Source organism: Pyxicephalus adspersus, chromosome Z (genome assembly GCF_032062135.1).
Source record: "Pyxicephalus adspersus chromosome Z, UCB_Pads_2.0, whole genome shotgun sequence".
NCBI lineage: Eukaryota > Metazoa > Chordata > Amphibia > Anura > Pyxicephalidae > Pyxicephalus > Pyxicephalus adspersus.
Window position 1 is genome coordinate 86,470,814 of NC_092871.1, and position 17,221 is coordinate 86,488,034.

The 17,221-nt window shown below is 40.8% G+C and overlaps 1 protein-coding gene across 1 annotated transcript in view; it reads right to left on the reverse strand.

Moving 5' to 3' along the window:
• Positions 1 to 16,897, reverse strand: part of LOC140344186 (G-protein coupled receptor 143-like) — a 21,321-nt gene extending 4,424 nt beyond the window's left edge. Inside the window, exons 1-5 of the mRNA XM_072431173.1 lie at positions 16,510 to 16,897; positions 16,332 to 16,426; positions 15,464 to 15,558; positions 14,315 to 14,404; positions 618 to 727 (exon numbers count right to left, since the gene is read on the reverse strand). Coding sequence (XP_072287274.1) covers positions 618 to 727; positions 14,315 to 14,404; positions 15,464 to 15,558; positions 16,332 to 16,426; positions 16,510 to 16,717 — 598 coding nt within the window. The 5' untranslated portion in view covers positions 16,718 to 16,897. The remainder of the gene's footprint in view (positions 1 to 617; positions 728 to 14,314; positions 14,405 to 15,463; positions 15,559 to 16,331; positions 16,427 to 16,509) is intronic.
• Positions 16,898 to 17,221: the final 324 nt, after the last annotated feature.

Sequence of the window (17,221 nt, forward strand, 5' to 3'; positions counted from 1 at the left end):
CCATCCTATGGAACCCCCGGGTCCCCCCCTGGCCATCCTATGGAACCCCCGGGTCCCCCCTTGGCCATCCTATGGAACCCCCGGGTCTCCTGCCAATAAAAACTTGGTATCACAAAATTTGCTCAAGGGTTCAGCTATCTTTTGAAATATTAGTAACAACGAGCTGTCATTGATCACAATTCTCCTTTATTTTTAGCAACAAAAACATTAAGGAAAGCAATGTTATGTTTGGTATAAGTCACAGCTAGAGAATCCCCGAGGCCTAAATTATTTGGACACCATTTGGCAAACCACTGCCACCATAATAAACCCCACCAAAAAGCATACAACCCTCCAAATGTGGGTGGAGCTATGGAGGATTTTCACACATTTGTTGTATTTGCCAATATTGGTCATCATGATATTCTGTGCACTAATTTGGTTCAGATTTATTTTAAGGGATATAACGTCCCTTGCAACAAAAACCTCAAAACACAAAAGTGGTGGCGTGATTTATTCATGAAAAATCTATAAATAATGAAATGTATTTTACATAATAATTATGACTTGGTTGTAGCACATAGACTGGGAGCAGGGCAGCATTGTATTATAGATGGGTGTTTGTACAGTACAGATACCTCTGACAACAGCTCTTCTCAGCAGGAAAGGGCTCACAAAGAGAGCAAGAATCAGCGGGATGTACAGGATCACATCATGGAACAGCACAAGGCCTTGCTTGGAGTCACACCTGTATATAAAAGTAAGGATAGACCACACACACACACAATACATTATTATATAATACCATAAACACAATAATAAATCACAGAACGTCTAGGTGAACCCTGTGTGTGACCCCAGAATATAAACCTGGGCAGAAGACATTCGGTAATAAATAAATTGGTTAATAAATAAAATACTGGAGATCGTTATACAATACAAATTAATAATTGTTGTTTTGTTTGGATGGGTTTCCATTATTGATGTTTGGATGTCCCATGTCTCCTGAGGAAGCAATATGTGTCGAGAAATTTATATGTGACAATCACGAAAGTCATAAAATCAAATCTGATTTTTTGTTCAATTATTGGAGGGAGTCCTATTACTTGTGCTACCACACCTCTTGCATATCACCAATTCCCAAAAAGAGTTCTATAACATGTGTTGAGGGTTTATTTTTTTGTAGGGTACTATTGACTTTTCACACTTTTTTTTTTAAAGAACATTCATTACCATTTATTTACAATTCTCAATATAAACATCATCTTCATACATTTGTTGTTAATGTTTGATATCAATCTTCTTTCATCACAAATAATTTTGTTCTTGACGGGTTTCACTTATTATAGCTTAATCAGAAGAGCAAATTTCAACACCTTCATATATGATTTTCATTCTTTTGAGATGCCACTCCTATCTATGAGCAACAGTTTCTCAGCAACATTTTTATATCAAATACATTTAACTTAAATATAAAATATTGTTCAAACACAATATAAATATTCTTTAGGAGCAGAGCAAGGAAACCTTTCTTATTAGTGGGCAGCACGGTGGCTCAGAGGTCAGCACTCCCGCCTTTGCAGTGCTGAGTTCCAAGTTGGAATTTAAGTCAGGACACTAATTGCATGGAGTTTGTATGTTCTCCCCATATGTGTGCGGGTTTCCTCCAGGTATTTCAGTTTCCTCCCACATTTCAAAAACATGCAGTAATGGTAATTGGCTTTCCACCAAATTGTCCTTAGACTGTGATAGACATATAACTATGGTAGGGACATTAGATTGTGAGCTCTTTTGAGGCACAGCTAGGGACATCACTAAGGACTTTGTACAGCGCTGAGTAATATGTCGGCACTATATAAATACTGTGTAATAATTCAAAGTAAGGGAAGCAATTCATTCTTCCTATTTACAAACACAATGTTTCACTCCATTTGCTCATCTCAGTCTCACTGGAAAGTTTGTTCTGTATCTGATCTTCTGTCTTAAGCTGCGTACACACGGCAAATTTTTCTCGCCTGATAATCGGTATCGGCCAATTATCGGGAGAAAATCTGCCGTGTGTACAGTCGGTCGTCGTCCATCGTCCGACGACCGTCCTGGCGGATCCATGGACGATGACCGATCCTAATGAAAGGGAAGGGGAGAGCGCGCAGCAGGGTGCCGCTCCGTCGCTCTCCCCCTCCCCTCTCCATAGAGCATGAACGGTGCTGTATGTACAGCATCGTTCATGCATCGTGCAGTCTTTTCTCGTTGGAAAGGATCGTGAAAGATCCTTTCCAACGAGAAAAATTGCAGGTGTGTATGCAGCTTTACCCTCATCTTCTGTGATTCTATGGAAATGTTTTTTTTCCTGTTTTAAATGTACAATTAGGTATTTTTTTTTTATGATCAATTGATGCTTATAAGTTTGAAGATATTTAGAGAATTGGTGAAATAAATATTATATAAGGTTTGATGTTTTGATATATAAATGAAGTGATGAAAGTTTGTCCAATGGTAGGACTTGTTCATACGAGTGGCCCCGAATCCCTCAATAATCATACATATTTGGTGAGAAATATTATTCTTACTTGTGACAAATTTTGATGCACTGGCTTGTTCCTACTACACCATTGTTCAAGGAGGTTACATTAGCGTTACTTAAAATGTTATTATTGGACAAATTAAACACTTTTAGGGATCCAGATAGACAGACTGACCATTTCTTTATTACTTTGTATAATAATAAAAGAGTTTTCTAAGTCTTCCAACAACTGATAGAAATTATGGCAATGTTTAGTCATACCACTTGGTATGAAAATGGAAAATTATTAGGTACATTGGGAGCTTTAGATGTCTTATACAATTAGATCCTTTCTTTTATATATTAAGAGATCGAATGCTCTCCCAAAACAGCAAATCTTTACAAATTGATACAGGAAAAAAGGATATTGGTTTAAGTTATCCAAGTGTTTTGTCTCCTCTAGAGCATTGAGGTTTCTATGTTGGTTACTGATATTTGCTTAAAATTTGATATCAGACGTTGGGACCACATTGTGTTGTGTATTGCATGTTTTTTGTTTTTGTATTATGCGTAACAATATGTGTTGTAGTGGTATTGTTGATTTGTATTTCTGATGATTTAATTAACTTTGTATTGATGAAAAATTTTGATGGAATATTTAGGGATAAGAATGTGTCTTTATATGCAGCAAGAACTGTAATTGTATTATATGGAAAAAAAGGGTTTGATATAGATGTGGCACTGATGGGTTGTCTCCAACACTAACAAAATAAAGAATAAATAAGGTTTTACAAACCTCCAGATGACACGTCTTCTATATTGGGGACATATATAGGGCGAGGCGTGTATACAGACAGGAGGTAAAGTATTCAGTGACAATACAACCACAACAAGCATTACCCCATGATAAACAATGCACCAGACTGGCCCGGGAACAGGGCAATGGGTACAATGAGGGCCAAAAACATCATATACAGCAATGGTTTCATTGTACTTGGGGCCCCGGGATGTGGTGATGGGCCCTACACCCATTAATTTGCATGTTATAAGGGTTGGTGTACACGGTTATCAATGGTTTCCAAACCAGGCTTCCTCCAGGGGGCGCTAGGAGCAATAAACAATTTTAACCTCTCAGGTCAGAATAAGTGACACCAATGGCTATCTGTAAGGGTGACATTCATCCCACTGGTCAGCAATGTAAGAGGAATTCTTCCCACTGACCAGCACACTAATATAATGTGATCTGTGGATATAGTAATTATAGAAGGGGGGTCCTGAAGACCTGAAAGGTATTTTCAGAGTTACCCCATGTTATAAAGTTTGAGAAAACCTGCAGCACCTTATAGGCTCACACCAAGCGATGGGAGTCCAATGGAGAGTCCATAATACGGAGAGCGGGACTGACGCCATGACACTTGCTGTCTGCATGATTGAAGGAAGAGGATCTATGGTCATATACAGAATATTTCTGCGGCGCGCCCCCCCCAGGCACAGGTGTTTCTTTAAATCAAACGTGTTGCTTTGGTTTGCATTAAAGAACTCCAACCACACTACCGAATTCATACTCAAAAACATAATGAAAGTTAACTCCCCCACATATTAGATTGTAAGCTCTTCGGGGCAGGGTCCTTTCCTCCTCCTGTGTCACTGTCTGTATTCATCTGTCATTTGCAACCCCTATTTAATGTACAGCGCTGCGTAATATGTTGGCGCTATATATAAATCCTGTTTAATAATAATAATAACTTTTACCCAGTAAAGGATTTATCTCCCAGCCAGACCAGCGATTTACAAACAACCGCACACACAGCCGGGCTGATCTATTCTTCCTGGTTTATTATTTCTCGAGTCTCCTCTCACAGGACAGAGGTGACTACGCCGACTCATTGTGACACAACAAGACTATATTGATATAGATATTGATGAAACAGCAAATAAATGTGAGGTGGATGAGAGTGAATCACAGGACTGACCGTACAGAATTACAAAACTTCTGCTGTGTAAAAGGGTGAATCTATAAACTGCTGCCCCAGAGTGACATCCTAAATTTCAAATAATTTATAAAAAGATATCTGGTATTTATTTATTTTGTCCATTTATCTACATTTCAGACTTACATACACAGGGCCGGCAGCCACCGTATTGGCAAGAATACAAATTAAAGGAAAGATCCATTATACAATGACAAGGATAGGAGAGTTTCCTTCACTTCCTGTCTGGGAGACAAATCAGGAAGTGAGAACAAATCCTGCAAAATGAAGGCTGCTTAGACAGCCAGAACTGCAACTTGTGATTTCCTCGCTGTTTAAAAAGCAGGAAATCTCCCCCCCCAAAAAAGAGGGGCTCTCTATAGCTTTGTTTGGGGTTATTCTTGTAGAGGTTTAAGGCTGAATTCTGCAATCATTACATGCAACTATCCAACTTGGTGACCAGTCCCTGGGCAGCAGAAATCACACCAGGGAAGGAAGAAGCAGCACAAAGAGCCAATCAGTTCATGCACTGCAGTGCAGGCGGTTATCTTTCCACGAGCTATTATTGCTTATCTGGTTATTTCTGGCTGCAGTTCTGTGATTTGGACTCAAAGAAGAATTTCCTTCTATCTCAGCAGGTTTATTTCTTATATTACTCCCACACGGCCATTATTGGCCTGATAAATGACTGGATATCTGACAATTTTACAGAATAAATCAGATGCAATGTCACCGGAATGTTTCCTGATTCTCGTAGACACGGCAGAGATTTTTCTTCCTTTTAGATAAAATCGTTGTTTTTGTGCCCATACAGGGACGGATTACATTGAGTGTCACAGAGGTTAGCACTCCGGGCTTTGCAGTGCTGGGTCCCGGGTTGGAAAAGCCAAGACACTATCTGCATGGAGTTTGTATGGGTTTCCTCTGGGTACTCCAGTTTCCCCCCACATCCCAAAAACATGCAGTTAAGTTAATAGGCTTCTTCCCAAAATTGCCCTTTGACTGTAATAATGACATATGACTATGGTAGGGACATTAGATTGTAAGCCCCTTTCAGGGACAGCCAGTCACATGACTATAGACTTTGTACAGCGCTGTGTAATGTCGGTGTAATAATAGAAGACGTTACTTAAAAGTAAAAAAAAAACCTAACAATTATTTTCAGCGGGATCAGTTTTGTATGTTCCTCTTTTTTACCAGTAGACAATTCTGTACCAATATTTGATGGGGCAGATTAAAAGTCCGACAGGCCGTATGTAGTTTAATCATGCCTGCTGTAAATTATGTAATTGTGCACGGCTCCCATCAGTTGGCATCATGTTTAATAATAATAATAATAATAATAATAATAATAATAATAATAATGTCCAGCACTTGGACACTCGCCTGGCAGTTCTGGTTCTGAAAGACCCAGCGGCTGCACATTTGGCGGCAATGAGCGGTACTTGTACCACTCGCTGCTGCCCCCATTCATTTCAAATGGGGCTGCTGCAGAAAAGGCTACCATGCAATATCTTCCAAGTGATTCCTGGTGTGAGGAGGCAATGAGGGCACCACAACCTCTCCGCAAGTGTAAGCCCAGCCTAAGATTCACAGTCAGGGTTATACACAAGTTCGCAGCGGTTAATGATTATAATCAGCTATCAAGTGGATTGATTATATCAATCAGTTATTACAAACACGTCAGATATCAAACAAGTTTCTCAGAACCCAAACCTCCCCTCATAGTTCCCACAAGTTTCCCAATTCTATCTGGCAGGATCAACTCAAGAATATCCCAAATATTTTATTATAGCATTGGGATGCTTCAAACAAGTTGAGGCAAAGTATGAAAAGTCCCAGAGAAAAATGGAGTCAAAAATGTATCCTAAGGAAAATATAGAGAGGTCCCCCTCCACAATCCCAGGGTACCTCCAGGGGGCGCCAAGAGCAATTAGCACTAGTCAAGCTACGTACACACATCCAACGGTTCTCACCCGATAATCAGCTCAGGGCCGATATCGGGCGAGAATCTGGCGTGTCTACAGCACCAGTCGTCCATCGTCTGAACGACCCTCCTGGCGGATCCACGGTCGATGGAGGACTAATGCAATGCAAGGTAAGGGAGAGAGCGCACAGTAGGGTGCTGCTCCATCGTTCTCCCCTCTGCATGAATGTACAGCACTCGTTCATGCATCGTGCAATAATTAGTCGTTGGAAAGGATCGTGAAAGATCCTTTCCAACGACTAATATTGCACATGTGTATGCAGCTTAAGTGACACCAATGATCTGTAAGGGCAACATTCTTCCCACTGGCCAGTAATGTTAGAGGAATTCTTCTCACTGACCACCATGCCTATACACTGGGAGCTGTGTATATATTAATTATAGAAGGGGTTCACTAAAGAATTTAAACTTTTTTTCAAGGGTTCCCCCCATGTTAGAAAGGCCGAGAAACTTTGAATGATCCTCTGCACAGGGCAACAATGTCACTGTAGCTGAAACAGCACCATTGCCCTACTCCAGATGGCAGGATCAACACGTAACAAAAAAAAAAAAAAAAAAAAACAGGGAAGATCTAGAAAAACAAAAAACTGCTGAATTATTGCTACAGACACACAACATCATCTATGTGATGTGAAATGATAAATTGGGCAGTAACACCCCCCAACCCCTCTTATGAGTTTGTACCGCTTTTGTGTTTTCTGCTTTTTGAATAGGGGGTGATTTAGATTGAAAAGAAAATATCCAGACAAGGCCGGGGCAAGAACTGAAAAATCAACAAAGGAGTGTTACCTGGAAGATAAGGATAATCCGAGAATACACCGAGAAATGATTGTCAACTCGAATACAGAGTAAATGCAAACTACAATAGATCCGGCAGATAAAGGGCCCAGCAAATACTCAGCAATAAAAGAAGAATAAACGCTGAATCCACAGAACGCATTGTGTTCTGATGGAATGAAGTGTTTGTGTGTGAAGACAAAATTTACCCCATGACCCCGACAACGAGTTCAGGTGGTAACAATTACCTGAGATTTACTGCTGGAATAACGACAACAAAGTGATAAATTATTATTATTAAACAGGATTTATATAGCGCCAACATATTACGCAGTGCTGTACATTAAATAGGGATTGCAAATGACAGACTAATACAGACAGTGATACAGATGAAGAGTTTTATATTAACAAGGGTTTAATGAAATTCCTAAAATGGTGAATTTATAGACAGATAAAATGTAACGGATCTATTAAAAGGTTGGAGTGGAGAATTTATGATCCTTTCCAACAACGACTGCACAATGCATGAACAAGCTTCATACATGATGGAGTGGCACCCTACTGTGCCCTCTCTCATTCACTTCCATTATGATCTTATTTGGCCGTCGTCTGCGTATTCGCCAGCAATCTGATTATCCTAACCCGTTAAAATCAGTAAGGCTGCATACACATGTGCAACAATTGTGGTTGGATCTTTCCCAATCCTTTCCAAAAACAAAAGACTGAAAGATGCATGAACAAGTGTTGTACATACAGAGTCATTCTGTTCTATGGATAAGAGGCGGGACAACGGAGTGGCACCCCGCTGTGCCCTCTCCCCTTCACTTCCATTGCAATCGTGGTCGTCCGTGGATCCGTCAGGGCGGTCATTGAAAAGACAGATGTTGAGAACTGTACACACGCCAGATTCTCATCCGATATCAGCCCTGAGCATATTGTCAGATAAAACTCATCTAGCCCAAAGCTGAAAATACAAAGCTGTACTTTGCTGCCATCAGTCTCCCTGTAACCCCCAGAATGTAACATGGGGGGAATCAGATGTCACCACAGGAAGACACAGACAGAAATGAAAGCTGATTGAAGTGTGATTATTGTTTGTGTACAATTTAATTGCTAGCACAGACCCCGGAATAAGTTTGTCATTGATTTGGCTTGTGACGTATAAAAAAACAACAATTTCTGTATTTAGGGGGGGTCGTGTGTATCATGCAAGTTGTCAGTGATTGTCCACCCTGTGATCCTAAATAAACCACCATTTCTTTCCTATTTACTGGTGTATGCAGCGGTATCGGGGATTCTCGTTGTGATCCCCCAACCACCTCCGGTGCACACGGCATCCTGGGAGGCTCGGGTGGCTTCAGGAAAGTTCCTTCTTAAGCTTTTTCCCCCCATAAGGACAATTACATACATAAAGCTTTTAAAACAGATATTATTGATGTTGATCTCTAATTCTTAAACAGACTTTTGAAGTATCAGAAGCTATCTCCTAGATTGTAAGCTCTTCGGGGCAGGGTCCTCTCCTCCTTCCGTGTCACTGACTGTATCTGCCTGTCATTTGTAACTCCCATTTAATGTACAATACTGCGTAATAAATTGGCACTATATTAATAATTCAGATATGTATCCCATTGTGGATGAACTCCCTGATTGTGTAGGATGAATATAGATTTGTGGTTATTAGAGAGACCCCAGAATGAGATTGGCCTTGATGTTGTCTCTGGGTTTTATGCTTATATTTGATGGATATATGGATCCACCGGTCTCCGTTTTTTTGGAACCACTACGTGTATCTGTTGGCTTCAGGTTAGTGGAGCTGGAGGTTCAGTTTTTTGCTGCCTGAAATCAGTTTAGGCAATATTAGAATTCTATTCAGACATCATACAAACTACAAGACTGCTATATACGGTACTAATGGCAGGTTCAGGCCTGCAGTGGAATCAAGTGACTGGCGCTCTGCCGTCTGCTTAGTCTAATGCACCTTGCATTTGTGTGGCAGTGACCTGTACAGAACCACTCACTGCCACCCCTATACACTGGGCCGGATTTAATAAAGCTCCTCAAGGCTGGACAGGATACACTTTAACCAGCAAACCTGGAATGAATCTGGTCCAGGAAGGAAAACATTTTCTAACAAATAGCAAACGACAACCTCCCTAGCGGTCCAATTCCGTTCAAAGTTCCATGCAAAAAGCGGTACAATTTCTTGCATGGAAATTAATTTTTCATTGTAGGCATAACTCACCGATATTTAAAAAATTTAACAAATTTAATAAACTTTAAATAACAAAAACCTGTTACAAAAAATAAATAAAGAATGTAATATAACTGTACAGTAGAATGTGTAATATATATATATATATATATATATATATATATATAAATAATTTATATATTATATGAATATTTCTTTGTATTGGACTTAATAAAGCTTTTTTGTATTAAATCCAATACAATCCAATATTTGAATTACCCGCCGATCCTCCCGCCCGCACCGTCGTCACCGGGAAACCCCGGAGATCGTTTCTGCATTCGTCGGCTGAAGATCAGAGGAAGAAGACGTGTCCCCAGGACCTGTGGGAACCAGCAGGACGCCAGGGGACACCAACAGAGCAAGGTAGGTGGGGTTTTTTTTTTTTTTTTTTAAGGTAAAAGCTACCGCGAGTGTGACTCAGAAATGCCGCTTTTTGCCTGTAAAATCCACCCCGAGTCACACTCGGGAATACTGATAGGGGGGTTTAGAATTCTACTCCAGGTTTGCTGGATCAACCAGTTTCAATGATGAATGCGTAATCTCCTCCAGCCTTGGAGAGCTTTAATAAATCAGCTCCATGGTTTTTGGGGTTGCAATGGGGGGAAGCCACTTGTAGCATGCGGTATCAACAATGCAACCTTATTGCCAGCGTTTTAACGTAGCCTAATTATTAATAAACAAGATTTATATAGCGCCAACATATTACAAAGGGCTGTACAATAAATAGGAATGGATATTTCAGAACATTGGGCATAGCAGGGATTTATGTACGACCCCATGACCAAAAACAACATAAATGAATTAGGGTAAAAATATACATTAGGCATGTCAGCCCTGGCATAGCAGCCCTCGGACGAGAGCACCAACCTGAGTACTAGGTGATGCCACGCCATGATGCCCCGCTGGCATTAGATCTGTTTTCAGCCACCAAGCTGGCATTGGTTGGGTACCCTCTTACAATATGGAGCTGGCTTAGCATTGCTGCTGGGAACAGAAGCTCCAGACACCACCGTATCCATCATCACTGTGCACAATGCATGATCTCTCCTCCCGCTTTGTTCTCATGCTGCCCTCTGCTGATAAATTTATGGACCAGACCTTCAGAAATGTAAAAACCTTCAACGCTGGTCCTACAACCCCAATTACTGGAATGTCTAATATTTATTTATCGCCTCCATATGAGGCTATGAGATATCACAACGGACAATATTTATTACCGCTGACTGTCACCTTTTGTGTATGTGGGAAATATAAAAAGCTGGGGAAATATTGAGCAAGGTAATGAAGTCACACAGCACATATATGCCTGGGGTGCAGAATATTGTCACCTGTATAGGAGGAATACTGTGTGTGGTATTTATTGGATGATTGTGTCATCATAACAGAAATGTGATAGGACAGATCGTTAAGTTTGTGTGCTTGTTTCACAATTCCGATCTGATAATTCTCCCTACGTCAGTACAATGATGGTCAAAATTACCAGGTTTTCTCTACAGGTCACATGATCAATCCACAGCCAATCTAATGCTGACCGTGCACATTTTTTTGGCAATATCAACCATTTGTAAGAAGCTTTTGACCTTTAAAACTCTGTAACTTATTAACGAATCACATTAACTTGTGAACTGATGAGATGAGTGAACTGATAAAGCTTAAATTCCACAGAAATGAAATAAAAAAAAAATTAAAAAAAAGTCAACCAAGAATGAATCAGTTTTTCCAGCACAAATTTTTTAGCGGGTGATGGTGAATAGTACACTTAGAATATTTTTTTCATTCTCAGGCTACATACACACGAGAATCTGGCGTGTGCACAGTGCTCATCAGTCATTCCAATGACCATCCTGGCGGATTCACAGGCCACGGACAATCATATTGAGAGTGAAGGGGAGCGGGCACAATGGGGTGCCGCTCCATCGTTCTCCTCCCTCCATAGAGCAGAATGGCACTGTATGTACAGCACTTGTTCATGCATCTTTCAGTCTTTAGTCGTTGGAAAGGATCGTGAAAGATAATACGACAATTATTGCATGTGTGTACCCAGCCTTGTTGATTTTAATGGGTTAGGATGATCACATTGCTGGTTGTATGACAGCAAAGGAGGTCCGTGTGTCTCACCATAACAGACCAATGTCCCCTAATGTTGTCACTTCCATAAAGCGTGTACTGTCCACACGTCACCATAATTCTTCTTTCTTCAATATTTACCCTATTTATTTCCATCAGTTATGGTGAGGGATGCACAGGGCTATTGCACGAATATAGCTCATTGTATAACACAGAATATTTTGGAATGTGTGTCTTTTCCTCAAACACATATTAAGGCTTCTCTTTTTTAAAACAGGGAATCTGACATCTACTTAGACACAAGGTCAAATTCATAATAGCAATGTCACTGCCTTAAATGGTCCACAATTGCTCAAAATTGATATGATTGAGAAAACAAATGGGCAAAATTAAGGTTGAAAAAGCACCAGGACCCGCTGGCTTACATCCACGTGTCCTCAAAGAACTAAGCTCAGTTATTTCAAAACCATTGTTTCTAATTTTTAGAGACTCTAGTCACTAGCATAGTACCAATGAATTGGCGTAAGGCCAATGTGGCTCCTATCTTCAAAAAGGGAGCAAAGTCATTTCCAGGTAACTACAGAACGGTTAGTTTAACGTCCATAGTTGAAAAGGTCCTAGAGAGTTTGATAAAGAGCCACATAGAGGAGTTCTGCTAGAAAATAATATGATAAGTGATAGTCAGCATGGCTTCAAGAAATACCAAAGTTGTCAAACAAACTTTCTTGTCAAAAAAACTCTTTTTAAGAGGAAGTAAACAGCTAGACAGTGGAGTAGCAGTTGATATAGTGTACTTTGCTAAAGCGTTTGACACTGTACCCCACAGACAGTTAATATGCAAGTTAGGGTCAATAGGTTTAGAAAAGTCAATCTGTAAATGGATAGAGAACTGGCTTAAAGATGGAATCGGCTCCCTCAGGAAGTAGTTTCAGCAACTACTATAGATTGCATTAAGAAAAAGCTGGATGATTTCTAGAAGCACAGAATATAACTGGAGATTAAGGATTTAAAGTAAAGATAACAGCGACTGGTGATCCAGGGAACATCCGATTGTCTCATGGGATCAGGAAGGATTTTCCCTAGTGGTTGAACTTGATGGACTTGTGTCTTTTTTCAACCTGACCTACTATGTAACTATGTAATTCCCTAATGGGAATCAGTTACTGCCATTGCAACACACGAGCTGAAAGATTACAAGCAGGGAATGTTTGAATGTCTAAAAATTACACACCATCATGTGCATCTCTTCTTCAAATACAGATTAAGGGTTCTCTTAATAAAACAGGGAATCAGACATTCCTTGTTTTATAAAGGTAACCCTAATTATGTGTTTAAAGAGGAGACGCACACGAGGACCTCACCTCCTCCTGTGTACTATTTAATGTACAGCGATGCGTAATATGTTGGTGCTATAAAAATACTATTTAGTAATAAATTCCAAGATATTCGAATATATAATTAGGAGTTAGGTTCTTCACAGGACACAAGTTTCAGTGTTGTATTACTGGGGTCTGTTACATCAGAACCAGAAATGGAGCCTTCGATGTGGTGGGAATATAGAAGCAGCAATGTGAATAAATGGATGACATGTAAGGTTAAAAGATCTATATCACAGATAAACATTTTGTCATAATAAAGATTTAGTTTAAAGCGTACTTAATGTAAATGAGTAGACAACCCCATATAAAGGAAAACTGCTATGTTAAAAAAAGGTGCAGCACCACTCCTTTCAGGCTTGACTGCTGCAGCCAAGAAGACTTATTGGCAGTGTACAGCATCCCGGGACACCTATGTCATGCATTCTGGGAGACTCTGGCTTCTTCTACACATGCCTAATCTCGGGCATGGGCAGAAGGGGCTTTTTTCCTTCACTAAGGAGTAATAAAGGCTGATTGCAAACATGCGCAGTGAGATGGTCTATTTTTTTTCCCACTTCTTAGCGGGGTACGTCAAACTTGTGCAGTGCCAGATAGAGGACCGAAGATGGCGGTGCCTGGCCCTTCCTCTGGGACGAAGAGGAATTCTAGGATGTCGCAAGACCCCATGGAGGAAAGGTGCAGCACCAACAAGGGATTTGTGGGATTATTATTACACAGTATTTATATAGCACTGACATTAGGCAGCGCTGTACAAAGTCCATAGTCATGTGACTAGTTGACCCTCAAAGGAGCCCACAATGTAATGTCCCTACCATAGTCATATGTCATTTACACAGTCTAAAGTAAATTTTGGGGGGGAAGCCATCTAACCTAACTGCATTTTTTTGGAATGTGGGAGGAAACCCACACAAACACAGGGAGAACCTGCAAACTCCATGCAGATCGAGACCTGGCTGAGACATGAAGCTGGGACCCAGCGCTGCAAAGGCCAGAGTGCTAACCACTGAGCCACCATGCTGCCCCAGGATTAAAAGGCACGTGTCATTTTTTTTATTTTTAGTTTCGTTTTAATGAGACAAGTATGTTTATCCAGCATTAAACAACATGATATATATAGTAAACAAAACTATGAGGTTTATATTAGATACATTATAATTGTTGGCTATGTTTGTGACGTGAAATGTCTCCTGAGGCAACACTTGTGAAATGAGTCAATAAATGAAAAATGGGACATTATTTGTTCATTTATATTGATATAATCTATGGAAAAATTGTCAAGTGATATGACATTTAATGAATAAATTATGTTTTAATAATTAATGTTGTGTAAAGCATAATGACTTTTGGTGCCTTATAATCCAATAAATCTGGAAAATAAACGTATGAATGGATTCCACTAACCTTTGTTCAGATGGAGCCACCATGATAAGTCCAGAGAGGACCACGAGGCCTGAAGCTCCCCAACACAGGAAGGAGAACAGCTTTCCATACCTGAGCAAAACACACACAATGATATTTCTGAATTAATGGGAATTAAGGGCATATGTTTTATGCAGATCTGTCAATGTGTGAATAATGGAATTCCACCATTGTATAGAGTATTCAGTGTTGTGTGCAGGCACAGAACCTCCTCCATTCTTTATCCAGTATAAACGCCATATATGTAATGGAAAAGATATATTATTAATGCACTGTATTTATATAGCACCAACATATTACACAGCGCTGTATAATGGGGGTTATAAATGACAGATACAGACAGTGGCACAGGAGAAGGAGAGCTCTTCTGGGTAGGGTTCTCTCCCTCTCCTGTGTAACTGTGTCATTTACAACCCCTATTTAATGTACAGTGCTACACAATACGTTGGTGCTATATAAATCTTGTTAATTTTTCGTTAAACGGTTTCTATATTACTTTGCCCCCTAGGGTTTAATGCCTATGGCACCCCATATCCCAGGTGGTGCCCCATCTGAGTAATGACCAAACCCCAACCTGCTTGGCTCCTATAATGGGGAACATATACCGGGTCTATCAGATATTACATGGAATTGGGGTGGTGGAGCTCATTTGGAGATCCCTAGATTGTAAGCTCTTCGGGACAGGGTCTTTTCCTCCTCCTGTGTATCTGTTTGTCATTTACAACCCCCATTTATTGTACAGAATATGTTGGTGCTATATAAATCCTGTTTATTATTAATAATATTAATATAATGCCATTGCACTTCCATACCCAGGTGTGATTGTCTCCTTTTACGCACAGAATTTGTATATTGCCCAGTACACCTACAGCACCCCATGTCCCAGGTGGTCCTCACCCAGTTCCCAATATTGGGCACATGAATTGGGTGACTCGGCTGCTGCTTTTACCCGAATGTAGATTTTGGTTTGTACCAATAAAAGACAAACTCCATGCAGTGTCCTGGCTTGAAGCTGCGATGCAGTGTATCCTACACCTGTATTATAAATCGCAATACACCTGTCTAGCAATTACCCCATATACACTGAGAGCACAATCATGGCATAATATATATAATAGAATTATTGATCACCTGAGGGAGGGGTTGGGGCTGAGCAGCTGAGCAGTCTCCAGGCAGTAACAGAAGAAGGCCCAAAAGAGAACGCAGCAGAAGTAATGTATCCATGTCTGTGAGGAGGGAGAAAGAGAACAATTAGTGATCCTAAAATGGATAGATTGTGACCTATGAATACAACCAATGTGGGGTATTATCTGCAGACTATGGGCCTGATTTTTTTAAAACTATCTGGGTGATCCAGCAAACCAGGAATTGACCTCGTCGAGGACTGAAAACATGACACTGACAAACATCCATTCCAGGTTTGCTGGCTCACCCAGGTTCTCTCACAATAGTCTTATCTTCTCCAGTCTCGGAAAGCTTTAATAAATCAGCGCCAATGCAGCACAGCACCATCACACATTTAGGAGAACGACTCAACTAATGAAGAGTTGGGAACATGATGATCACATGACTGACTATACGTGATTGGCTGATATTAGGAAAAGATTGCTGAGTTGTCATAATTTTAGGGGTATTTGGTGGTTTTTAGGGTTTAACATATCTATATTGTGTTACTTATTTTCTATTAGAGGGTAAGAATATCCATATTGTGTTATGAATATCTGTGTGTATTAGATATATTATATATATATTACAAAAAGGTAATAAAATGAAAATCGACCAATCAGATTTCCCCACCTGCTGCTGATGTTTCTATTATAGCACTGTGTCCGCACACTGCAGATATGAGGAAATATTTATTGGCAGATCAGTATTTTGTAGTACAGAAAGGCTCTAACCCAGGGGCCCCCGACTCCAGCACTGGAGGGCCACATGCAGGTTCAGAAAATGAGGACCCCAGGGTGGAAGCAGTGCACCCAATGGTGTGAAATGGACTTACCGAGAGTGCGACACAGAGGAGGTGAGGAAACCAAAGCGTCTGATTGGACAGGAAGTCAGGGAGACTTAGCCAGAGGACTGAATGCAGCAATAATCCTGGGAAGAGAAGCATACGCATTACACGGGTAAATGTTCCATCCTGACAATCTGCCCATACAAGGCAGCCATAGTGATCACACCTGCACTGAGCAGACTGCTGCCCAGGAGGATTATCACTCCCATCCTCCTGTTCTGGCTGGTGATTGGATGGTAGCAGAGGCCCAGAGCCAGGAGCCCCAGAACAGCACTGCACCCGCATACTGTATGATAGAGAGGGGAGGTCAGCACCAGGTCTGTACCATCATCCCTGGCTGGGCAGCACAGCCTGACAAGTCGTAGCGATGCCATAGACTGGAGCGATGTTTGCTGGAAGATCTGGGAGGAGAGACTTAACGAGAGCAGGTGTACCCAACCGACCAATCAGATCCTCAGCTCATCAGGGGCAATCTAATAACGCTGGGGAGGGGCGGCCTAATGATTACACATGTGCACCTATTACCCACCATAACGCATGGGCTAGCATGTCACTGACACATGTAACGTGCATTCACACATGATTCACTTCTCTCCTGTCTACCAGGTGAAATGACAATTCCTGAAAACCCGGAGAGAACCTCCTATTTAGTGTTGTGTGGAGGGGTCTGTGTCAGGGGGTCACAGAGACAGGAAATGAGGGAAAATCTCACCAATGGGAGTCATAGAAACAGAAAGTGAAGGGGAAATGATTCCCATGGGGGTCACAGAGACAGAAAGAAAAGGAAATTCCCAATAATGAGAGTCATAGGAACAGGAATGAAGGAAAATCTAACTGAAGCCTGTCACAAGGAAAAGAAGTGGGAAAAATATCATTGC